Raw genomic sequence first — 26,821 nt, 5'->3', positions numbered from 1 at the left:
AAATCCCCCATTATAAGACTTTCTCTGATTTACTGGCCCACTTTATTTCCCTGTACAGTTTTTTTATTATATTCATCAGAGTCATTAGGCCTATAACATACTCCTACTCTCAATTTTGATCTTCCAGTGCTTATGTCACACCAAACTGACTCGACACTGCACTGTCCACCAATGTCAACTGGCTGCACTTCCTTGGATTTTGTGTTTCTTAACTAATAGCATAACCCCTCCTCTCTTCCTACCCTTCTTGTATACATTGTACTCCCCAAATTCCAGTTCTGCATTCATTATATCTGTGTGACACCCTGTCTCTGATATCCCAACAATATCTCTATCTGCCGACCGGGCTAGCCGGTGGGTAAAGTACCTGCCCGGCAACCCAAAGGTCGCGGGTTCGATTCCCGCCTCGGGCTTGGATCAAAGTACTGCAAAAACCTTGGGAGGTGCAATATGGCCACAGAAGCCGATGCGCCAACAACTACCAAATCAAAAAAAAAAAAAAAAAAAAAAAACCAACAATATCTGCCTTTGATGTTTTGACCAACACTTCAAATTCATCAAATTTATTTACCAAACTCCTAGCATTAATGTATACGCAAGTATACATGCACCTATTCCTATTCTTAGCTACCCTATCACAATCCATGTGTTTACTTGTACTGCAATGACTCCCAGTCTCTGAAATACCCTGCAGCTTGTTTTCCAGGCTGCTGCTGCTCATTCCAGTAGAAGAGATGGTTATCATCCCTTTAAACAAGACAATGGTTAAGCTGCATCTTGAGTACTGTATACAGGTTCGGAATCCTCATTTTATGAAGAATATAGATCTGCTGGAATGGGTGTAGAGAAGGGCAGTGAGATTGGCGAAGGGAATAAAAATTGTGGTCTTACCAAGAAAGGCCTTGAATAGATTGAGTAAGCTCAATGGTGATGGCATTCTTCCTGTTGATAGGGCTATGCATATGAGAGGGCATAAATTCAAATTGGGGAAGGATGGTTGCAGGATAGATGTGTAGAAGTTTGCCTTAAGATAGCAGGCAATTGATTGTTGGAGCAAACTCCCATCCATTATTGTGTAAGTGGGTAGTTTGAATATATTCAAGAAAGAACTAGACAAATTGTTGGAAGGGATGTAGATGTGATATGGGAAAAGTAATTTTTTTTTTTTTTTTTTTTTTTTTTGCAAATGCTCCAAGTTTATTTTCTTTTCAGAGACAGTTTCCAACATATCTATTTTTTTAACAATACAAAACAAGGCAGCGAAATAATAGTAACTGCCAAAGCCGAGGAATAGATAACGTCACCATTTATTAATACTAATATAGATTTAACCATATGAGATTTATGTTAGATTTTAAAACTCTTGTTTGCTCAATACTTTTAATCTAATTACTTGGAATTATCGGCACTTTTTAGCATCTTTGTAATAGAGTAGTAATAATAGAGTCGAAATAATGCAACATCCAAACTAACAGCACATTCAGATCGGATGTTTACATACAGTGCAAATGTCTTGCAGTGCCTGCAAGACATGTGATTACTGTATTTGTTTACGTTTGCCATTTTGAAAGTGAATTCTGTACTGATATCACGGATTATACCACTGTTTTACATTTATTTTAAGTTAAAAATCCTTCACTATGGCTCCTAAAGTTAAACCTCATATAGAGAAGAAAAGAAGAAAAACATTAAAGCTTAGTGACAAACTTAATATAATCCAAACTATTACATTAGAATTACCCAGAAATTAAATCCATATACCTCTGTGTATTGTCTATAAACTGAGGTACTCTGGTCGATTTGCCTGTTTTGCTGGATGAAAAACCCCCAGTTTCTGAGAGGAAAGCCTTCCTATCTATGCCTGAGGCTAATAGCTAAATGTAATAGTTTGGATTATATTAAGTTTGTCACTAAGCTTAATGTTTTTCTTCTTTTCTTAACTCAGCCACAGAGTGAAAAAAAGCCCATAAGTTCCTCACGTCATCAATGGAATTTGAACTCTGGCCTTTTCCACCCTGTGTAGGGAGGACGGCGATGATATCACTGTGCTATCCGCACAGCCTAAACTTGATATAATAAAGAAAATAGAACAGGAAATAAGCAGGGGTATATTAATGGCAGAATATAACATTTGATCATCAACATGTGTATGATTTTTATGTGCAGTTAATAAAATTGCATTCTTAATCTCTGTTTCTTATTTAGCATTATTTATTCCTCATTATTTCTGCATTAAATATATTAAAAATAAAACTTTCTAGCTAATGGAAAAATCAAAATAGGTGCCATTATTCTGAAAGTCTACTGTATTATTGAAACAATTCGTCGCTGGATTAGCAGTCTTTCTTTAATAGTGCCCATTTACCCACCAGTGAAGCAACAAACTCCTGAAATGGCAATCTGTCATGGTACACAATTGCACAAATTGGTACAATTGCACATAAATAGCAATATACTACTTTTTAGGAGTAATGCTGTTTATCTGAATTGGAAACTGGTAACTTGTGATTAGATTGTGTTGTGATCTATTCCACATGAATTACATTTTCACATTAGACTAGTAGTGGGCAGTGATGCAAGAAAGCAAGCTTATACATCAGCCAAAAAAAAAAAAAAACCTTCCCATTTCCCTTTCAACAAGTTGTCTAGTTCTGCCTTGAATTTATTCAAGCTGTTCACTTCCATAACAACAGATGGAAATTTGTTCCAGCAATCAATCATCCACTGGCTAAAGTCAAAACTTCCATGCATCTGTTCTGTGGTGCCCAGATAAATGTGCACATGAAAAAAGCCCACACAAATTCAACACAGAAAAAAACCCCACTGTCATAAATGCTCACATGAAAGATACCCATGTGGAAAGTTGCTCACATGGATAAATGCAAACATAGAAAAATGCTCACACAGAAGAATGCTCACATTATTTTTTAGTTTACAAAAAACAAATTATTTTATATTTCAAAATGCAACAAAATGTTGAATTTATATATTTTATTTCTACTTCTATACGATGTATTTTAATATAACTTTTGATATAAAACCTTTTGATTTTAATATAAAATAGAATATATTTGGATGTAAATATTTGTAAGGGAAATTACAGGAAATAAAATGCTCTGGTTTTATTGCAACTAAAGCCTTTTATTTTATTTATAAAAAAATTATTTTTTCTCTGTTTTGTAAAGTGAACAGTCAACACTTTTTTGGTTTTTTATCAACAAACAACTAATTCAGACATATTTCAGTGATTTATTTGTCAAGGATTTGAATAGAATTTTCATTACTGTAAGTTAGCCAATCTCTGCAAGTATTTCAGTTTGTCTTCTGCCTCCTCATTTTTCTGCACAAAAGGGGCAACTAAGTCATGCAATGCATCATATCTTCTCTTTTTCACCTCTAGACAACCTGCTTATGCATTAGCCAGTGTCAGCCAGGTACCTCTTCAGTCTATCAAATGAAAACTACATGCTGGGATAACTGCAGTGGAATAGGAAATTAAGTGCATTGTGAAATCCCTCACAGCAGTTTGTAGTTTTAGGCAACCATTCAAGAGCTGCATCATGATGATTCCATTTTCTTATTGAAAACTGGGTATCTCTACCTGCTGCACCCTCAATGTATATGAAAAAGAAATAAGTGAGCACCTCATTATAGCTATCTTCCTCTGGAAATGTTGGCGGCAAGCTCATCAAAGACACTCCTGATATGGACTGGGACAAAGCTCAATGCAGCAAGAGACTTCAGCTTGAGTTTTATATTTATATCAGTTTCAAATTCAGTCTTTAAGCTGACATTGCTAAGTTTCCTGATGAGACTCTGACAGATGGAAATAGCACCCTTTAACCTCAGCGTGTGGAAAGGCAACCCTCACTGCATTCATGCAAGCCTTTTCAAAATACATTAAAACCTTTTGAAGCACCAGATTTGGAACCAACAGCTTCATGATTTCAAACATTCTATTATAAGTATCCAAGTTCTTTTTCTGTAAAAAAAAAAAAAATGTAAATATGTGGTAGGTATGAGTTACCCACCTTGGCATGCCAAGTATACGGTTGGTAAAACATGTTTGGAACTTTATCAAAGGTGCCATCTCCATAAATTGTATCTTTGTTCAATTCAACCAAGAGTTCTTTATCACCTAAAACCAGAATTCTGTCTGGATCATCCACACCTGAATCAAGAAGTATCAGTTGAGGGTACTTCTCCGGAATGTCAAGATTTATTGTTGTTGGATTAGGCAAATGACATTTCTGTGATTGAAAAGATTTCTCGCAAGGGATGATTTTTTGGGCATAAAGGCCAGTACATCGTTACTCAACTCTGACAACACATTCTCCATCACACTGTGAGGAGTGGAACTAACTACCCTCGTGTATTGCCTCATTTTGCTTCTGGCAACGTTGGCTTCTGCTTTTTGAGGACAGGAATTATGAAAATGTTCGGTTGGTTGTCATACTACATTGCCGTCTTTTGTCTTCATAACTAAATGATAATTGACAGTGCAGCAGGTAGAGATCCCCAGTTTCCAATAAGAATATAGAATCATCATGATGCTGCTCTTGAACGGTCGCCTAAAACTACAAACTGCTGTGAGGGATTTCACAATGCACTTAATTCCCTATCCCACTGCAGTCATTCCAGTGTGTGGTTTTTGTTTGATGGACTGAAGAGGGACCTGGCTTGCCCCAGATTGACACTGGCTAATGCACAGGCAGGTCTGTCTAGAGATGAAAATGAGAAGATATGATGCACTGCATGACTTAGTTGCCACTTTTGTGCAGGAATATGAATAGGTAGAAGCCAAACTGAAATACTTGCAGAGATGGCCAACTTATGGATGAAAATTCTATTCAAATCCTTTACAAATAAATAAATCACTGAAATATGTCTGAATTAGTTGTTTGTTTATAAAAAAACCAAAAAGTGTTGACTGTTCACTTTGTAAGACAGAAAAAATTATTTATATTTTATAAATAAAATAAAAGGCTTTGGTTGCAATAAAACCAGAGCATTTTATTTTCTGAAATTTGCCTTTCAAACATTTACATCCAAATATTTTACTTTATATTAAAATACATTGTATAGAAGCAGAAATAAAATATATAAATTCAACATTTTGTTGTGTTTTGAAATATGAAATAATTTGTTTTTTGTAAACTAAAAATAATGTGAGCATTTTTCTACGTGTGGGTATTTTTCTTCTGAGCATTTGACAGTGGGGTTTGTGCGTAGCACACGCTTCTTGATTAGGGGTTCGAGGCCGTCACCACCAAATACGGAGGATGCGGAAAGGTCAGGCAATGACCACCGCATATTCCCGGAGCAATATGGCCTTAGTTGCTAATGCTGCTAAAAACCAAATAACAAACAAACAAACAAACAATCAAACAGTGGGGTTTTTTTCTGTGTGGAATTTGTGGGCTTTTGTCAGGGAACCCTGTTCTGCAACCATCCTTCCTCAATTTGAATTTGTGCCCTCGTGTGTGATCTGAGCAGCAGGAACACTCCATCAGCATTTGAGTGTGCTCAAACCATTCAAAGCCTTAAACACCTCAGTCAAGATCACCTTGCTAGTGCCTAGTCTCCAGACACCCTAATTTACAGAAATGAAGCCATTCTTTTTAAGAGCATATCTTTGTTTCTTTACCAATCTTGTGACCCTTCTCTTCCTAAAATGTGGACTTTACACTTGTATGCAGTACTCAAGGTGTGGCATGACCATTGCCTTGTACGTATAGAACAATCACCTTCTTATCCGTGCTTGTACATCATTGACAAAACCCCATGTGCTGTCCTGGCAGCCTGCCTTCACTGATCAGAGAACTTTATCTGACTGTGCAATTGCTTAGATTCTATACCTGAGGTTCATAAATTCAAATTGAGGAAAGATGGTTGGTTGTAAAATGTGTGGAAATTTGCCTTTGGCCAGTGGGTGGTTGATTGCTGGAACAAACTTCCATCTGTTGTTGTGGAAGTTGAGAGCTTAAATAAATTCAAGGCTGAACTACATAAACTTTTGGAGTGAATGGATGGGTGAAATAAGAATTTTTTTTTTTTTTTTTGCTGATGCTATTTAAGCTTGCTTTCTTGCATCATATGCCTCTCCTAATGCTAACAATTACCCACAGGTCTTTCATTTTCCACTACCTGAGTGTAGCACCATATTGGATACATTAATTTGGGATTACTACTACCTATGTGCTGTACTCTGCATTTGTCAATGTTAAACCTCAACTGCCATTTTTCAGGCCAACTTCCTAATTTTTCTAGATCTCATTGCAGTAGTATACCGTCATTAACCACCCATGCTGCATTGCAGTATACTTGCTTTACAATATGAGATTCCAATTTTTATAGTAAACTCTATTTTCTTTTAGCTATATACACAAATTAAGCTTTTCTCAACTCATTTGCATTAATGTTTTATAGCGTTTATATTCCCAAAGCATTATCTCTAAACATTTACAACTGATCATTGTAAACAAGAGTTGGAAAATTATCAGACTAATTAGCCCAGTGGTTTTGAACCTTCTGCTTCAGTGAAATGTGTAAACTCTTTATTCATCATAAAAAAGAAAAAAAAAAAAAAAAGAAAAGCCGAATTCTTCAATTTCATTGAATTAGAGAATTTAACTTGATCTATAATGAGAATTTATTTTAGCAGACTGGTGGTGGGAAGGAATCATCCCCTCTGTTCAAGAATCATTAATAATTGTCTATGTAATATTCTGTATAACTGAAAACTCTTCAGATTTACAACAGAGAATATCTTTTTTGATCCAATTTGACTCCTCCTCCTCCATCTCACTCTCATATAGTGCCAGAGTGTGTTTTTCAAAAACACCATTTTTCTCAATCTTTACTATTTTTTTTTTTTTTTTAAATAGTAAAGACTGAGTAAAGACCCCCTCTACACTACCATGTCGGTGAGTGTAGAGAGGGTGCACCAGATAAATCTTAGCCGGTTTTGCAGCTCCCAAGAATGAAAAGTTTTTAATTATACTTAGCCGCTTTATTAACTTAATTGTTAGATTAAATTATTTTCTATAAGTAGCTTATAGACCTAGTCAAGCTCCATGGTTTATTTTGAATTTAGATAGCACGATTTTGAAAGTAAATAATACCTTGTGTTCGTAGATTAACCATTCATAACTTGCTGCCATTGTTCTACGTGTGCTAGCATAAGGTTTAACGGAAAACTAGATAGCGAGTATAGTAGTATCAATTAATCAATAAAATTTATTAAACTTATTAAATTTCATTGTCAGTTTAAGTCATATAACGTAACTCGGAGATAATATTCGATACCGAAAAATATATACAGTGAAACTTCCCTTTAACGGACAGCCATGGGGAACGAAAATGTGTCCGTTAGAGAGAAGTGTCCGCTAACAAGAAGTCTGGGGGAGAAAAAAAAAAAAAAAGAAAGAAAGAAAAATCGTTAAACGTTTAATGTAAAATTACATTAAATTATATACAGATTTGGCACAATATTTTTGTAAATAATATACACACAATTGTGCTATGCATATTATGACTTTATCTTAAGAAAAATACATACAGTAATCACTTATTTTCTTCTGCACCTTCTTCCGGCTGATAATTTTGTTTTCAACATTTGTTTGGAGTGAAGAAACCATCGAAAGTCCTTCAGTATCTTCTTCAGTGGCGAAAAACATTTTTAAACGATTGATTTGTATGAGCGCTTCTTCTATTTTCATCGGTGGTTCGTCGTTAATATGTTCTTCGACAGAATGACCTCCTTCCATTTCTTCATCCTCATGAGGAACTTCTTGAAAAATATGGATGATAATGTCGTTGATATCTATAGCACCATCTTCTGTAGTGAGGTTAGAGTCTATATCTTTGTAGCCAGGGTCACTTAAAGCTGAAGTGTCGTACATTATTAATAGATGTTGAAGTTCTTGTTCTTCTTGGTGCTCCACATTGCTGTTCACAACTTCAATTTTTGAGTTTGAGAAGCCAGACTTTACAAAACAGTTCACGACAGTTTGTTTTCTAATTGCGTTTACTGAAGAGGAAATCCATTGAATCGCATCTAGGATGCTGAGTTTCTTCGCAAGGTCACTCGCACATGTTACATCGTTCATGTTTGCAATGAGATGTCTTAAAACACGTTTTCTGTAGTGAAGTTTAAATTTTTTTATTATCCCTTGATCCAAAGGCTGACACTCTGGAGATGTGTTTGGTGGCAGAAAAACGATTTGAATGTTGGACAATTCAATATGCGGGTGAGATGCAGCATTATCCATGAAAAGAATAATTTTTCTGTTTTGACGAATCATGTTTTGGTTCAAGTGACTTATCCATTCACTCATGATATCTCGTGTCATCCACACGTTTTTATTAGACTTCCAGTCAACATTCAAAAGATTCAACTTTATGCCCTTGAAACAACAAGGATTTTGTGGTTTTCCTATAACAAGAGGTTGTTCAAAGTCTCCCAGCATATTTGTACACAATAGTACAGTCAAGCGTTCCTTAGAAATTTTTCCGCCCTGGCACTTTTCGTTTTTTAGACTCATTGTTTTTTCAGGAAGAGCCTTAAAAAACAACCCTGTTTCGTCACAGTTGTAAATATCCTTAGCTTCAAAACCACGACATAAATCTTCCAATTTGACGGTCCACTCTGTTACAACCCCAGTATCAACAGATCGACCTTCACCACTTACGGTTTTCCAAGAAATTTTATGCCAAGTTTTGAACTTGTCTAGCCATCCCACAGAAGCTTTGAACTCATTTACTCCCATAGATTTCGCAACCTCCAAAGCCTTTCCCCTAATAATAGGCCCATTAATGGGAATTTTTTTAGCACGTTTGCGACGAAACCACTCATACGTAACATTGTCAATTTGAAGTCCAACAGTTTTCGGGAATGATTTTTGAACCTGATCATTTCCGTGTTGCCGAAATTATTTGAGCAGTTCATTTTTTTTCTTTAGGATGTCACTTACCTGCGTCTTCCCGATTTTGAATTTTGCAGCGAGATTGAGAACACTTTTTTTTTTTGCCGATCATACGCATTAATGAGTTCGACTTTATCTTTTAAAGTTAAATGTTTACGAGAAGACATTGTGCACTTCACACGACACTGAACAAAACTGAAAACTGAAAAGACGAAAGGCCAACCATATCCCCCCCCCCCCCCCGCACACACCGAATTCATCAGAAGTTTTACACGTGCCTTAAAATTCTTGAAAAAGGGTTTAGAACCGCGACGTAAACCTTGATAAAATTCAGAGAATCGGAAATAGAAAATAAACACACGATTGAGGCAATACGTGGAAGAAAAGTTCCTAGAAAAAGGGCCGTGAGCTCTCCCGCAGTCCGTTATGGGGAGATCAAATTAAGTGCTAATTTAAACGAAACAGTGCAGATTGCCTGTCCGCGTCCGTTACAGAGAATGTCTGCTAGACAGAAGCTGCAAACACGTTAAAACCAATGGAGGTGAGTTGGGGAATTTGAAAATGTCCGTTGTAGAGAGATGTCCATTAACGAGAGGTGTCCGTTAGGAGAAGTTTCACTGTGTGTGTGTGTTTTATAACTGCATTGGAATATAGGTTTAGGATTATATTTTGTATTGGAATTTTATTGAACTTGAATAGAAATCATGACTCAGACCAGAGCAGTAAAGCAAAAGGCTCAAACTACTGGAAGTGCTGTGGCTGAGGGGAGAACTGAGAGGGGCAGTTGTCCTCTGAATCACAGTCTATTGAAATGCACTGCTTGTTTGATGTTTGTGGAGCAATCAAGAACGGGACAAAATATTGCAAAGGGGAATGTCTTTCTGTGTGTGCGTGCAATGCAAGGAGTGGGAGGAAATCAGGTGCCAACTCGGCATTCATCATCATCATCAGCCATTTTCAATCCACTGCAGGATGAAGGCCTCTCCAGCAACTTTCCAGTTCCTTCTGTTTTGAGCACTGGCCATCCATTTACTACTCAAAAACTCATGAATTTCATCTATCCATCTCCGCCTTTGTCTTCCAGGTTTTCTTCTAGCTCCTCTTGGGTACCATTCTGTTATTTTCTTAGTCCATCTGTCATCATGTCTTCGAGCTATGTGTCCTGCCCAAGACCATTTTAGTTCTTTAGTTTTGATAAGAATGTCCTTTACTTGAGTTTGCTGCCTAATCCACGTGTTTCTCTTCTTATCTAACAGTCTGATTCCCAATATAATTCGTTCCATTCTTCGCTGTGTAGTTCTTAGCTTCTCTTCCATTCTTTTGGTGAGTGCCCAAGTTTCACTTCCATAAGTCATGGTGGGGAGTATACATTGATTCATTATTTTACGTTTCAGACAAACTGGGATATTGCTCTTCAGTATGTGACTATATTTCCTGAATGCTATCCATCCAAAATTTATTCTTCTCTTGACTTCCAGCCATTTATCATTATTACAGCTAATAACTTGTCCCAGATAAGTATATGACTCCACCTTTTCAATTACTGCTCCTTCAATCATTATTTCCCTTTCTGTGGCATACTTGTTCATCATTACTTTCGTTTTAGCCATATTCATCTTTAGTCCAAAATCCTTACTAACTGTGCATAACTGATTAAGAGTTTTTCCTCTAATTCTTTGGGATCGTGGCTTATGACCACAATGTCATCTGCAAATCGTAAATGGTTTAGGTACTCTCCGTTCACATTGACTCCTTTCTGCGACCAGTCTAATCTTCTGAAAGCTTCCTCAAGGGCAGCAGTAAACAGCTTCGGAGATATTGTGTCTCCTTGTCGAACTCCTTTCTCGATTATAAATTTCCTACTGTCTTTGTCTAGTCTAATAAAGGATGTAGCACTCTCATATATTTTCTTCAAAATCATAATATATGGAGTATCTATGCCTTGTCTTTCTAGTGCCCGAAACATTGCCTTATGCTGTATGGAGTCAAATGCCTTTTCATAATCCACAAATGCCAGGCATAATGGTGTTTTATATTCATTTGCTTTCTCCATTAGCTGTGATATTACGTGAAGGTGATCCATAGTTGAGAATCCTGTCCTAAAGCCAGCTTGCTCTTTCGGTTGATTCTCATCAAGTATTCTTTCTAATCTGTTAGTAATGACCCTTGTGAACAACTTGTAGATTTGGGATAACAAGCTAATTGGTCTATAATTTCCAATTTCTGATTTATCTCCTTTCTTATGCAGCAAAACTATGATTGCATTATTCCACTGCTTAGGCATCACGCCTTTTCTATTGCACTTTGTGAAGAGCCTTGCCAGTTTTTGTGTTATGTCTCTTCCTCCCAATTTTAACAACTCTACAGTAACTTCATCTTCCCCCGGGGCTTTCCGATTTTTCATTTTCTTCAATGCATGTTCTACCTCATCAGGAAGAATATCGGGTATGTCGTATGTGTTGCTACTTTGCAGTCCATCTTCCCCACTGCTGGTATCATTCCCTCGCTCCTTGTATAATTCTCTATAGTAGTCTTCTGCTATTTGAATTATGCCTTCTCTGCTGTTTATAAGTACACCATCGCTATTCTTCAGTTTCAGTATCATTTGTCTTTGTATATTACTGCTCATGGCTGCTGATTTAAATCCTTTGTTTTCCTTAATGCTTGTTCTACTTTTCTTGTGTTAAATCTTCTTATGTCCTCTCTGAATCTCTTTCTAATGGCTTTGCATAACTCAGTATACTCAATTTTCTCCCTGTCAGTGTTTTTCTTGCTCTTCATTTGTCGTCTTTGGTTCATCATGACAAGTGTTTCTTGACTAATTTTTTCTTCTTTGGATTTCTGTTTCCCTATACGTTTCTTGGGCTTTATCACTTTCAGAAAGTTGTAATATTCCTCGTCGATATCTTGGTCCTGAGCAGTCTGCAGAAGCTCAAACTTGTTAAGTTCCAGTACATACTGCCTTTTCTCCTCCTCTGTTATTTCAAAGACCTTTGTATTATTTACTCGAGTCAGTTTTTTCCTTTCCTTTCCTACATCTATATCAAGTGTACATCTTACCATTCTGTGATCACTTCCAACATTTACCTTATTCAGGACGGTAACATCATTCACAATATATCTTCTGTTAGTGAGGATGAAGTCAATTTCATTAGTTGTTAATCCATTTGGACTCTTCCATGTCCACTTTCTGTTCACCCTTTTCTTGAAAAAAGTGTTCATTACTGACATTCCTTGAGATTCTGCAAATTCCACAAGTCTTTCACCTCTTTTATTTCTTTCACCAATTCCAAAATTTCCTGTAGTTCCTCTTTCTGCACTGTTTTGCCTTTTTCCAACCTTAGCATTGAAGTCCCCCATAATAATAGTGTAGTGGGTTTTCTGCTCATCTAGAAGACTCAATTTCAGTGTACATTTCTTCAACCTCTTCATCATCATGGCTCTATGTTGGTGCATAAATCATTATAATCTTTAGCTTGTACCTCTTAGAAATCTTGAGTATTAGTCTTGACACCCTTGGTGATGTACTTTTGAATTCCAAAATGTTGTTTTTAAAATCTTTATGGACCAGAAACCCAACTCCACCTTCACTCCTTTCACTGTTTCCATTGGTGTACAGCAGATTTCCACTTGATAAACTTATAAGTGATTCATTTCTTCTTCTTGTTTCAGCCAAACCAATGATATTCCAATTCACATTTTCTAATTCCTTTTCCAGCTCTAATATCCTGTCTTCACCGGTCTTGCTATGGGCTTATATGAGAGCTTGAAGGACAGGGTGGATGCCCTCAAAGGATTTAAATTGAGGGGCACATCAAGCTCTCAGCTGCCCACATCAAATCCAGAGTTTGCACTTGAACATCACAAAACACAGTGGCAACCCCCAAGGCACAGGAGCAGCAGTGCGTAGCACATGCTTCTTGATTAGACCGGGGTTTGAGCCTGTGACCACCAAATATGGAGGATGCGGAAAGGTTAGGGAATGACCACCGCATATCCCCAGAGCAAATGACCTTAGTTGCTAATGTTCCTAAAAACTAAATAACAAAACAAAACCCCCAAGGCAGAATGCACTGGTCCCAAAGGAACTAATTGTTCTAGGTGACTCCATTGTCAGGGAAATGGGGAACATAGTGTGCAAAAAGGATAGATGGAACAGAACCAGGGTATCTATGCCAGTGGCAAAGGTTGATAACGTTATAGGGCAGATATCATTCTTAAAGGGCACAAAGGGTGATATCGTTGTACACGTTGGCACTAATGATATCAATGATGATATTGAGACCAGCAGAATTACTTAAGTACAAGACAATGCTGAAAAAAAGCTGCGAGTTACGGTTGAATTTGAAAATGTGTGCAATTCTGCCCAGACACGATAGGAGGGAGTATATGATGAGAGCCTTGTCGATCTATTTCTGCCCTGGAGAGATTGTGCAAGGCTCAAGGGGTAGAATTTTTCTCAGCCTGGTCTGTGCTTGTTAACAGGAGACTGCTTCTACAGGGATGGGATACACTTAAATAGAAAGAGTGCAAGAATATTTGCTGATGCTATCGAGGCAGAGTTAGGTGGGTCGGAAAACTGCTAGCTTGGGGGGATACATGGACTAATAGATTGCCAGTAGCCACTGGCAGAGGTAAAAGTGATTCTTGCACTACTTCTGTTGATATGCAATTGAGCAGCAGTCTGAAAAGCAAGGCAATGGGGATTTCCAGGACTACTGGGAGTCATAGTGGAACAAGTAAATACATGGGCTGTGTTAGGGTAACTAAGAGTAGAAACAGGTGCATGTATACTTGCATGTACACCAATGTTAGGAGTATAGTTAATAAATTCGATGAGCTTGAAGTGCTAGTCAAGACATCAAAGGCAGATATTGTTGGGATATCAGAGACATGGCGTCACACAGACATAATCAGTCCAGGACTGGAATTTGGGGAGTACAATGTGTACAGAAAGGATACACAGGACAGGAAAGGAGGAGGGGTTATGAAGTGTAATCTGAAGTGCATCCAATTGATGTGGGTGGACAATGCAATATTTGGTGTGACATAAGCACTGGGAAAGGAAAAATGAGAGTAGGTGTGTGTTATAGGCCTGATGAGTATAATGAGCAATTGTGCAGAGAAATAGTGGGCCAGTAAATCAGAGTGTCTTATAATGGGGGATTTTAATTTCCCGGATATTGACTGGAATTTGTGGGTTGGTCACTTGCATACTAGCAAAGCTTTTGTGGATTTACTGGATGATTGTTTTCTACAGCACCTTGTTCAGAAGGCAACTAGAGGGAGTAATACTCTTGATCTGATTATCAATAGTGATTCTTCATGCATCAAGAATCTACAGATAAGAGAACAAGTGATCACAGTGTGCTGAAGTGGGATTTACTCAGAGGTAACTACCATCGGGGGTAAAGGGAAGGTTTTTTTGCTTTTGTAAAGGTGACTATGGTGGTCTAAGACTGTATTTAAATTCTATACGGTGGAAACAACTGATGATGATGTTACCAACAGCAAATTCAAATAATCTTGGAAGCTACTAGGCTTTTCATACCAACAAAGAAATATTGTTCAGGATTTAGGCCTAAATGGATGTCAGATGAACTAATTAGACGTGTGACAGAGAAGAAAATGCATGGGATACAAATAAATTAACATGTGACACAGAAGCCTATGATAGATATAAGCTAGTCTGTAACCAAGTTACAAAGAAGGTTGGGCAGGCGAAGGCAGATTACAAGAAATCTTTGGCAAAGGATGCAAAGAAAAACAGTAACGAGTCCTTTACTTATGTAAACTCTAGAAGGGAGGGGATGAATCAGATTGGTCCACTTGTTATCGATGGTTCAACTGTTGATGATCCTGCTCAGGCAGCTAGCAAACAAATGAATATTTTGCATCAACATTCACACGTGAGGAGTTATTCAGGGAGGGGAATGCCAGAGGTGTATTCAACTCTGGCAGTAAGCTAGATAATCTTATAATAACTTAGAGTAAAGTGGAGGAGAAATTGTTGAAGATAAACACAAGAAAGGCACCTGGAGTGGATGGAATCTATCCAGTTATATTAAAGGAGGCAGCGAAGGAAGTAAGCAAACTCTTAGCCATAATTATTAGAGAGCTTCCCTGGACTCAGGGGAAGGTACCCATGGATTGGAGATGTGCAAATGTGACCCCAATCCACAAAGGAGGATCAAAGGGAGACACAGGTAATTACAGACCTGTTAATTTAACTTCTGTTCCAGGGAAATTAATGGAGTCACTGGTTAAAGAAGCATTGCAGGATCATCTAGACAAGACTTCAGTTATAGCATGGATTTGTTTGTTGTTTTTTTTTTTTTTTTTTTTTTAGGAGCATTAGCAACTAAGGCTATATTGCTCTGAGATATGGGGTGATCATTCCCTAACCTTTCCACATCCTCCTCCGTATTTGGTGGTCACGGGCTCGAACCCCTGTCTTATCAAGAAGTGTGTGCTATGCATTGCTACTCCTGCCCTCCTGGCTATGGAGGTGCCTTAATGTGAAGTCTTGTCTGTCTAATGTGATTGGATACTATGATGTAGTCACAAAAGAACTGGATGCAAAGAATAACTTTGATATCATATATTTGAATCTTAGAAAAGCCTTTGATACTGTTGCACATGGAAGACTGCTGCACAAATTGGAGAAGTGTGGCATTGGAGGCAAATTGCTGCTATGGACAAAGGGATGGTTGAGTGGGAGAAGACAGCGCGGTAATCAATGGACACTGCTCTTCGTGGACTGATGTTATTAGTGGAGTCCCTCAGGGTTCGGTCTTGGGTCCATTGTTGTTTTCTGTATTTATAAATGGTATTGATGATGGTATATCAGGCTTAATGTCCAAGTTAGCAGACGATACGAAGGTTGGCAGCGTTGTTAATGACACTAATGACAGTACACTGCTGCAACAGGATCTAGAAAACAGGATCCAAATATATGACATCAGTTATTTTTGCATCCAGTTCCTTTGTGACTACATTATAGTATTCAATCAAATTAGTCAGACAAGACTTCCCCTTAAGGCACCTCCGTACCCAGGTGGGCAGGAACAGCAGGGCGTAGCACATGCTTCTTGATTAGGCTGTGGGTTCAAGCCAGTGACCACCAAATATAGAGGATGCTGAAAGGTCTGAGAATGACCACCTCATATCCCGGAGCAGTATGGCCTTAGTTGCTAATGCTCCTAAGAAAAGTTGAGCAGATGGGCTGAGAGGTGGCAAATGAAGTTTAACATTGACAAATGTAAAGTACTACATATGGGAAGCAGTAATCCCAGAGTAACGTATCAACTCTGTAGTACCACACTGACAGTGCTAGAGAATGAAAAGGACCTTGGGAGTAATTGTGCAGGCAGATATGAAGTTTTCTGAACAGTGCAGATGGTCTGCAAGAGTAGCTCATGGTGACTTGTCAATGATATATAGGAATTTTTCTAGCAGGGAAAAGGAGGTGATTATCCCCTTGTATAAGGCAATGGTCAGGCCACACCTTGAGTACTGTATACAGGTCTGAAGGCTTCATTTTAAGAAGGATGTAGAGCTGTTGGAACAAGTACAGAGAAGGCAAACAAGATTAGTGAATGGAACATAGGGTTGCTTTTATGAAGAACGCTTAAGTTTTGCAAATTAGTGTCTGGAGACTAGGCACCTGCGAGGTGATCTGATTGAGGTATATAAAGCCTTGAATGGTTTGAGCATGCTCAATGCTGATGCAATTCTTCCTCCTGCTCAGAATAATCGCCTGAGAGGGCATAAATTGAAATTGAGGAAAGACGGTTGTAGGATAGATGTGCGGAAGTTTGCCTTTAGTCAGCGGGTGGTTGATTGGCAAAACAAACTTCCATCTGTCATTGTAGAAGATGATAGCTTAAATAGATTCAAGGCAGAACTTGACAAACATTTGGAGTGAGTGCATGGGTGAAATAAGGGTTTTTTTTTTTTTTTGCTTATGCTATATAAGCTTGCTTTCTTGCATGATGTGCCTTTGCCAATGCTAAAAATGCTGCCCTCATATGTCACTAAATTAGTAAACTCCATCTACTTTGTCAATAACAATTACAAAAAACCAGTGAGAGACAAGAGCAGAGATAGTGTTGAACATCAAGACAGGTTGATATAGCAGAACTTTACCAAGTTAGTTTTATACATGAGAGATAGAGAGAGAATTAGTGCAAGTTTATCTGTTGTATTGCCAGTGTGACTTGTGTGCTGATATGATCCAATGAAATGTTACCACTAAAAATATTTACTACACTACTCATAGCAGAAACTATATGATTCTATGAATAAACTTTTTAAATTGTAAACTTAATTTGGTTGCAACTTTCTGTCATGAATTTTTAACATTAAACTGTTCCCTTATGGCAGTATAAAGCCTGTCATTAGCAAACAAAAATCATAGATATAAAGAAGTTGCCCATCTAAGTTATCAGAAGCATTATGTTAAATAATATTCAACTTAAACACAGACTTTTTGAGGAACTAATTCATCATCCAGTAATTGCTATTGAGAATTTTTTTTTTATTATTTTTCTTTAACCAATTTGAAAAGGACTGATTTCTGAATACAGTCTGTCCCCAACATACCTAAGTGATACATTCCAGGGATTCTTATGTAAGTCTGTTTTTATGTAACTTGGTAATGACTAAGAAATATTGCTACTATAACCCTGATATGCCAAAATTACAAAAAATACATAATATTCTCAGAAGAATGAAGGAAAAATAGTTATATACCATAACAATTAAAATCTTTATCTGGGGGTGAATTAACCAGAATGGCACATAAGAAAACATAAAAGGAAGAAAAAAATGTGTTATTGTACTGTAAAAACTGATATGTACAGTGGCGGACAAAAAAACTGCATCACTTGTGAATTTTGCAAATGTGTTTGTTTGAATTTTGCAAATGCAGAAATGTTCGAAATGCATTTTTTAGATGGGGATATATATATATATCTCTGTGAATGAAATCCAATAAAAAGATTCCACCTGATATACCTAATTGCCATAAATATCTTCCCAAAGGGTAAAATGCGTAATTAATGGAAATATGAGAAATCATGCAAATGCAATCATGACAATCAGACTTACATTTACATGTACAAACTGAAATGACAAGTTAATGTACTGTGCTCAAAATAAGTCCTCAATATTTTGTTGTTCCTCCTTGAGCTGCACTTACAGCCTTGCAACGATCTGGCATAGAGTTAATCAAATTCTGGATATACAGTTGCCCAGTTTTGTAACATTTCATTACAATGTGTTCTCTTGCATCTGAATCTTACTTGTTGGCTTCTTCTGAGTAATTTTAGATGACATTATGTACCAGCAATTTTCAATAGGATTCAAATCTGCACTCATGCCAGGCCAGTCCAACACTGTAATGCCAGCATTTCTGAGGTATGACTGCACCTTAAGTGAGAAAAAAGAGGGAAACATTGGTGTAAATATGTTTTTAGCCTTGTGAGATAAGAAGACAAACTCATCATTAAATCTAAATAGCATAAAACTTACCAATTTTGCTGTGTGGCAAGGTGCTGAGTCCTGTTGAAAAATGCTGTTTTGGATGTCTGTGTGGTGATCCCTAATAACGGGTTTCAGGCACTCCTCCAAGATAGCAGTGTATATTTCTGCATTCACCATTCCATTAATAAACTTAATTCGCTCCACCCCTTTGCTTGTTATGCATCCCCAGACCATTTGATCAGTGGGGACTTTACAGTCGGTGTTATGCAGTCAGGATGGTATGCCTCCAATTTTCATCTTCTTACGTATCGCTTTCCATCCAAGCCATGCAAGTTAAATTATTTTGATTCTTCAGAAAAGATGACCATGTCCCATTGCTCTTTTGTCCATGAAACATGCTTTTTAGCGTAAGCGAGTTGCCTCTTCCTCATTTGTTGGGTCAACAAAGGCTTCTTCTTGGGGCGATAGGCATGCAGACCACATTCTGAAAGCAGTCTTTGGAAAGTTCGTGCACTTGTTTCAACACCAGAGGCCATCTCAAAGTCGTTTTAGATCAGGATCACTAGCATGCTGATTAAGAAGGCATAGCAGTTTCAAATATTGATCTTGGAAAGGGTAGTCACTCTCTTATGGCCTGATCCAGGTCTTCTCTTCACATCACTGGTTTCATGCTTTAATTTCAGCACCTGGGTACTGTTGAGTGGTGGCAGCCTCTTTTATCAGCAATAGCATACATAGAAAGCCCTTCCTAGCACAGAGCAACAGCTACACCTTTTTTCTTGGGGGTCAACTGAACATATGGAGCCATGCTTACACCTCCACAAAACAGGATACTAATGAGTGTGTATACCCTTCCAATGCCATATTTATAGAAACGGCTGATGCAATACTTTTCAATTACTGTCTGATGCAATAGAAGCATTATCTGACGGAATATCTTTGTTTTGCAACAAACGAAATGACTGTAATCAAACAATATCTTATGTTTCATTACAAGTTACTTTTTTAAAGGTGATGCAGTTTTTTTGTCTGCCACTCTAAGGTAAAGGTAAACTGCAGTGATTACCAACCCACTGCACGATGGAAGCCTCCTCAACAATTCAGGGAAATGGACCATAATCTGCCAAACTGGCCCAGTGTGGGTTGGTAGATTGACCATGTTTAGAAGTTAGAGGGTTGAACCCTGGTCTACTCAGTGTGTGCTACTTCACTTCCACTCCCAATCACTCAGCTATGGATGCCTTAATTGCAAAGCATTTCGCTCTCTCAGGAAGGCAGCCTGAAGACCAGTCTAGCACAAAACTGTTTTAGTATATAAAATTATCTCTGACTTAGAAGTAGACGCTTTTGGTAATTACTATGCCAACGGCAATGATTTAAAATTGATTTCCTTTAATTCACTACGAGTTTACTTAATTTCTATCTTTCTACAATGCAAACAAAAGAAAAATGTATTTCTATAGGAAAGTATTAGTAATTCACCTTTATCCTTGAGGGACACTCTTTCATCATACTCTTACAATCCCCCACCACCAACCCTGGTGGGTTATATGGATGCTGATGCAAGCAAATATAAAATCTGGATTTCATTGTCTAAATTTAAATGTTTCATGTAAGTTTTTAAGTGAATTTTCTGTTACAATCACCCCCCCCCCCCCCCGCCCCACCATTCCAAATTGCTAGAGCTTATGTAGCATCAACCAAAAAAAAAATTTCACACAACCATTTCCTCTAAAAGTTTGTCCAGTTCCTCCTTGAATTTATTTAAGCTATCACCTTCCACAATGACAGATGGAAGTTTGTTTCTGCAATTAACCACTTGCTAGCTAAAGGCAAATTTCCACACATATTCTACAACTGTTTTTCCTTAATTTGAATTTATGCTCCCTCAGGTTCATAATCTGAGCAAGTAGAAGAATCCCATCAGAATACAGCGTTCTCATCCCATTCAAGGCCTTATACACCTCAATCAGATCACCTCTTAGGTACCTAGTTTCCAGCCACTGCAATTTGCAAAACTTAAGCCTTTCTTGGTAAGAGGACACCTTTGTTCCCCTCATCAATCTTGTTGCCCTTCTCTGTACACACTCAAGCAACTCTACATCCTTCCTAAAATGAGGCCTCCAGACCTTTACACAGTACTCAAGGTGTGGCCTGACCATTGCCTTATACAAAGGGATAATCACCTCCTTTTCCCTGCTAGCAAAATTTCTGTATAAATGTTTGCATTATAAGCTTAATATGGAAAAAGGTATTGGATATTACTGGAAATAATATTTGAGTTATTTTAATTGTAATTCTAAAATTTATTTGCTCAATTTTGAACTCTGCCCTAAAGGTTTTCCCTCCCTCTAGATATGAATCTAGTGACTCAAGTCCACAGCCAGCAAGTTTTGAAGATACAGCAACAAACAGATCAACTAATTTTTCAAGGAACGATTATGAGCAACGGAAGTTTCTAGCTTCAATAGGTTTGTTTTATGATTCATGTAGCTATACATGCAGATTGTGAATTGGGTGTAGCTTGCTTTATAATACACAACATTAAATGATACATTGATGAAATATAAGTTCTCATATGATCCTTTTAAGATTTCTAAAAACAAATTATTTTTAAAATAGAAGTTTACCTCAATATAATATGTAGGCTACTATGTATTATATTGAGGTAAACTTTTCTTATTATTTTATTATTGTATTTTATTATTGTTTTAGTTTATTATAGTATTTTATTATTGTTTTAGTTTATTATAGTATTTTATTATATTATTGAATTTTCATATATTGTAAGTGAAGCAGTTTCTTTAAAATAGCTTAGACAAATCACATTACTTAATTTCCAAATTCTTCCATAAGTGTATAGTGGTACATATGGAGCCATGCTTACACCTCCACAAAACAGGATACTAATGAGTGTGTATACCCTTCCAATGCCATATTTATAGAAACGGCTGATGCAATACTTTTCAATTACTGTCTGATGCAATAGAAGCATTATCTGATGGAATATCTTTGTTTTGCAACAAACGAAATGACTGTAATCAAACAATATCTTATGTTTCATTACAAGTTACTTTTTTAAAGGTGATAATGAGTGGAAAACCCTTTTTTAAAGGGTTTTCCACTCATTATTTGCTTATTTGAGGTTTAGATTTGAATACCATTTCAAGATTAGACAAATTTAAATGTCATTTCATTTCGAGATTTAGTTGGATAAAAGGATGGTTGAGATCGCAGAGAGTGGTAATAAATGGACATTGCTCTACGTGGACTAATGGTATTATCAAAGTCATCCTCACATCTATTCTACAACCATCTTTCCTCAATTTGAATCTATGCCCACTCAGGTTCTTAGTCTGAGCAAGCAGAAGTATCCCGTCATCATCATAGAGCCTGCTCAAGCCATTCAAGGCCTTATACACCTCAATCAGATCACCTCACAGGTGCCTAGTCTCCAGATGCTGCAACTTTCAGAACTTAAGCCTTTCTTCATAAGTGCACCCCTTTGTTCCTCTCGCAGTTATTGCCCTTCTCTGTATTCTTTCTAGCAACTCCTCATCCTTCCTAAAATGAGGCCTCCAGACCTGTATACAGTACCCAAGGTGTGGAATGACCATTGCCTTATACAAAGGGATAATCACCTCCTTGTCTCTGCTAGAAAAATTCCTATACATCATTGACAAAATCCCATGACCTACTCTGGCAGCCCATCTACAATGGCCCGAGAACTTCATATCTGATTGCACAATTACCCCCAGGTCTTTTTTCGTTCTCCACCTCCCTAAATGTAGTACCACAGAGTTAGTACATTTCTCTTGGGTTACTACTACCCATATGCAGTACTTTGCATTTATCAATATGAAACTTCAGTTGCCACTTTTCAACCCATCCGCCTAAATTTTCTAGATCCTGTTTCAGTAGCATACTGTCTTTAGTGTCATTAAAAATCTGCCAACCTTTGTATCATCTGCAAACGTCGACATTAAGCCTGATATACCTTCATCGATATCATTGGTAAAACAGCAATGGGCTCAGCACCGAACCCTTGGGGATTCTGCTAATAACATTAGTCCACGTAGAGCAGGTGTCCATTTATTACCACTCTCTGCCATCTCAACCATCCTTTTATCCATTGCAGTGACTTGGCCTTAATGCCTTACTGCTCCAGTTTGTACAGCGGTCTTCCATGTGCAACAGTATCAAAAGCTTCCTTGAAATCCAAGTATATGATATCAAAATTACTTTTAGCATCCAGTTCCTTTGTGACCACATCATAGTATTCAATCAAATTGGTCAGACAAGACCTTCCCTTAACAAACCCATGTGTCTTAACTATTGCTGCTGTCTTGTCTAGGTGATCCTGCATCACCTCTTTAACCAGTGAATCCATTATTTTCCCAGGAACCGAAGTTAAACCAACAGGTCTATAATTATTTGTGTCACCCTTTGAGCCCCCTTTGTGAATTGGGGATACATTTGTACATCTCCAGTCCATGGGGACCTCCCCTGACTCTAAGGATGCTCTCATAATCATAGCTCGGGATTTGCTTACTTCCCTTGCTGCCTCCTTCATTATAACTGGATATATTCCATCTGCCCCAGGTGCATTTTTTATGTTTAACTTCAATTTCTCTTCACTTCGCTCTCAGTTATCACAAAATCACTTAGATCCCTGTTAGTTTGATAAACTTCTGCCATTCCGCTCCTTGAATAATTCATGTATGAATGTGGATGTAAAATATTCATTCAATTTATCAGCTACTTGAGCAGGATCATCAATAGTCGAATCATCTATGTTAAGTGGACCAATCTGATTCACCCCCTTCCTTCTAGAGTTTACATAAGTAAAGAACTCTTTGCTGTTTTTCTTTCGTCCTTTACCAAAGATTTTTTGTAATCTGCCTTCACCTGTCTAACCTTCTTTGTGACTTAGCATTAGTAGAGGCATATAATGTAAAAAAGCAAGCTTATGCAGCATCAGCCAAAAAAAAAAAAAAAAAAAAAAACCACTTCCATTTCACCCCCTCCGTTCATTCGAAATACCTGTCCAGCTGAGCCTTAAATTTATATAGGCTATCAACTTCCACAACAAGGGATGGAATTCTGTTCCACCAACCAACTACCTGCTGGCTAAAGGCAAATTTCCACACTTCTATCCTACATCTCTCTTTCCTCAATCTGAATTTATGCCCTCTCAGGTGATTATTCTGAGCAAGAGTAAGAATACCATTGGCATTGAGCATGCTCAAACCATTCAAGGCTTTATACACCTCTATCAGATCACATTGCCTGTGCCTAGTCTCCAGACACTGTAATTTGCAAAACTTAAGCCTTTCTTCATAAGAGCACCCCTTTGTTCCATTCACTAATCTTGTTGCCCTTCTCTGTACTCATTCCAGCAGCTCTACATTCTTCTTGAAATGAGGCCTCCAGACCTGTATACAGTACTCAAGGTGTGGCCTGACCATTGCCTTATACAAGGGAATAATCACCTCCTTATCCCTGCTAGACAAATTACTGTATATCACTGAGAAGACACCATGAGCTACTCTTGCAGCCCATCTGCACTGCTCAGAGAACTTCATATCTGCCTGCACAATTACCTCCAGGTCCTTTTCATTCTCTACCACTGTTGGTGTACCACACAGTTGTTACGTTGCTCTGGGGTTGCTGTTTCCCATATGTAGTACTTTACATTTGTCAATGTTAAACTTCATTTGCCACCTCTTGACCCATCTGCTCAACTTTTCCAGATCCTCTTGCAGCTGCATAGTGTCGGTAGTGTCCTTAACAACCCTGCCAACCTTTGTATCGTCTGCAAACTTGGACATTAAGCTTGATATACCATCATCAATATCATTTATAAATACAGAAAACAATAATGGATCCAACACTGTGAACCCTGAGGGACTCCACTAATAACATTAGTCCACGATGAGCAGTGTCCATTTATTACCACTCTGTCTTCTCCCCCTCAACCATCCCTTTATCCAAAGCAGCAATTTGCTTCCAATGCCGGCGCCTCCGTAGCCAGGTGGGAAGGAGCAGCAGTGCGTAGCACACGCTTCTTGATTAGACCGGGGTTCGAGCCCGTCACCACCAAATACGGATGATGCGGAAAGGTCAGGGAATGACCACCGCATATCCCGGAGCAATATGGCCTTAGTTGCTAATGCTCCTAAAAACCAAACAACAAACAAGCTTCCAATGCCAGTGCTCCAATTTGTGCAGCAGTCTTCCATGTGCAACTGTATCAAAAGCCTTACTAAGATCCAAATATATAATATCAAAGTTATTCCCTCCATCCAGTTCTTTTGTGACTGCATCATAGTATCCAATCAGACTGGTCAGGCAAGATTTTCCCTTAACAAAACCATTCTGTGTCCGAGCTATAACTGAAGTCTTGTCTAGATGAACCTGCAGTGCTTCTTTAATAAGTGCCTCCATTAATTTTCCTGGAACAGAAATAGTAGTAGTAATAGTGGTGGAATGTGATGCAAGAAAGCAAGTGTATGAGCTTATGCAGCATCAGCCAAAAAAAAAAAAAAAAAAAAAAAATCACCATTCCCTCCAAATGCCTGTCCAGTTCCTCCTTAAATTTATTCAACTTCCACAATGACAGATGGAAGTTTGTTCCAGCAATTAACCACCCGCTGGCTAAAGGCAAATTTCTGCACAATTAATTGATATAATTATATATATAGTTATATATAATATAATTATATACAGGCATACCTCGAATAACGAATAGGATGAGTTCCACGAAATTACTTCGTTAAGCGAAACTTCGTTTTCAGAGGTAAAAATACTATGACCAGAATAGGGATATGTTCCTACCTAAAGAAAATGAAAAGCTTTTTTTTTTTCGAATAAAGAAAAGTTTTATTAAATAAACAGTCAACTTACATACAAAGTGAAATCACATTTTAAAATAGGAGTCTAAAGTTGATTGCTTATGCTTTTTTTCTCTTTCGTTTAACAATTGCCTATACGGAGTTATTGCATTTAACACTGATCGCTTAACAATAAAACTTCTTCCTAAATCAGGATCATTTTCACTAAAAAAATTTAAAACGTTTTCAATGTCATTTAAGCACCTTTTTAAATCTTTGGTTGTTAACACTTTTTCGGCAGGAACTTCTTTAACTTCGTCTTCATTATCTTTGTCTTCGTTGCTAACAAGGTTTTCTAAATCTTCCACTGAAAAACCATCATCTTCTGCATTCAATAAATTTCTAACATCCTCTTCATCGACATTTTCGAAACCTATTGATTGAGCCATCTGGATAACTTCATTTCTAATTTCTTGGATGTTATTTTCTTCTTCTAGTACAACTTCTGGCCATATTTTGTGCCAAACTCCATTTAAGCATTTCTTGGTGACTTCTTTCCAAGAACTATCAATGTTTTCAATTGCATTTTTAATGGTGTAGTTTTTCCAAAACGTTTTAACTGTCATTTCCTCTTTATCCTCTAGTTCAGTTAAATTGCTTAATGTTCGACGCAGATAATAAGCTTTAAATGATGCTATTACTTCCTGATCCAATGGTTGAATCAGGGAAGTTGTGTTTGCTGGAAGAAACACAACTTTGACAGCAATGCGTGTCCAACGTGTTGAGATCAGTAGGATGTCCCGGAGCATTGTCTAACAACAAAAGAGCTTTTTCTTCAAAGTTGTTTTTCTAACAATATCGTTTTACTTCAGGACAAAAGTGGGGTGAGAGGTGGCAAATGAAGTTTAACATTGACAAATGTAAAGTACTACACATGGGAAACAGCAACCCCAGAGCAAAGTATCAACTCTGTGGTACTACACTGACAGTGGTAGAGAATGAAAGGGACTTGGGGGTGGTTGTGCAGGCAGATATGAAGTTCTCTGAGCAGTGCAGACGGGCTGCAAGAGTAGCTCATGGAGTATTGTCAATGATATACAGCAGGCCCCCATTATAACGCAGTTCGCTTTACGCTGATTCGCTATAACGCTGTTCTTATATTATAACCCGTATCTGACTATAACGCTGTCAAAACTCACTGTAACGCTATTTTACTAGCATACAGATTGAATTTTTGGCAAATCCGTCTTCAGCCCAGTCTGTTTTGAGCCTTTTTTTTTTTTTTTTTGGCAAAAGGAGAAAATAGTCACCATGAAATTAACTACAGTAATTATTTTTTATAATTTCTACTCTATGTACAAAATTGAAACTTTCAATATGCTCTTATTTTCTTGGTGTGGATAGTTTCAAGGGGGAAATTCTTTTTTAGTACTCAAGTTGAAAAAATTTACCATCCAGTGTCATATGTTGTTACTAAGTCTGCATTTTCTGTTCTGACCTGTAATAGAAAGATACTAAAAATAGATTTACTCCCTATCTCTTCTTTTGTTTTACTGTGGGAACTATAACTTGCGA

The 26,821-nt window shown here is 37.6% G+C and overlaps 1 protein-coding gene across 1 annotated transcript in view; it reads left to right on the top strand.

The window, feature by feature from the left end:
* Positions 1-26,821, top strand: part of LOC150076359 (protein bicaudal C homolog 1-A-like) — a 195,523-nt gene that overhangs the window by 107,760 nt on the left and 60,942 nt on the right. Inside the window, exon 8 of the mRNA XM_090387331.1 lies at positions 20,769-20,884. Coding sequence (XP_090243457.1) covers positions 20,769-20,884 — 116 coding nt within the window. The remainder of the gene's footprint in view (positions 1-20,768; positions 20,885-26,821) is intronic.

This window comes from Mastigoproctus giganteus, chromosome 13, assembly GCF_048544385.1.
Source record: "Mastigoproctus giganteus isolate SK-2022 chromosome 13, ASM4854438v1, whole genome shotgun sequence".
NCBI lineage: Eukaryota > Metazoa > Arthropoda > Arachnida > Uropygi > Thelyphonidae > Mastigoproctus > Mastigoproctus giganteus.
This window is presented reverse-complemented; position numbering and strand designations above follow the sequence as displayed.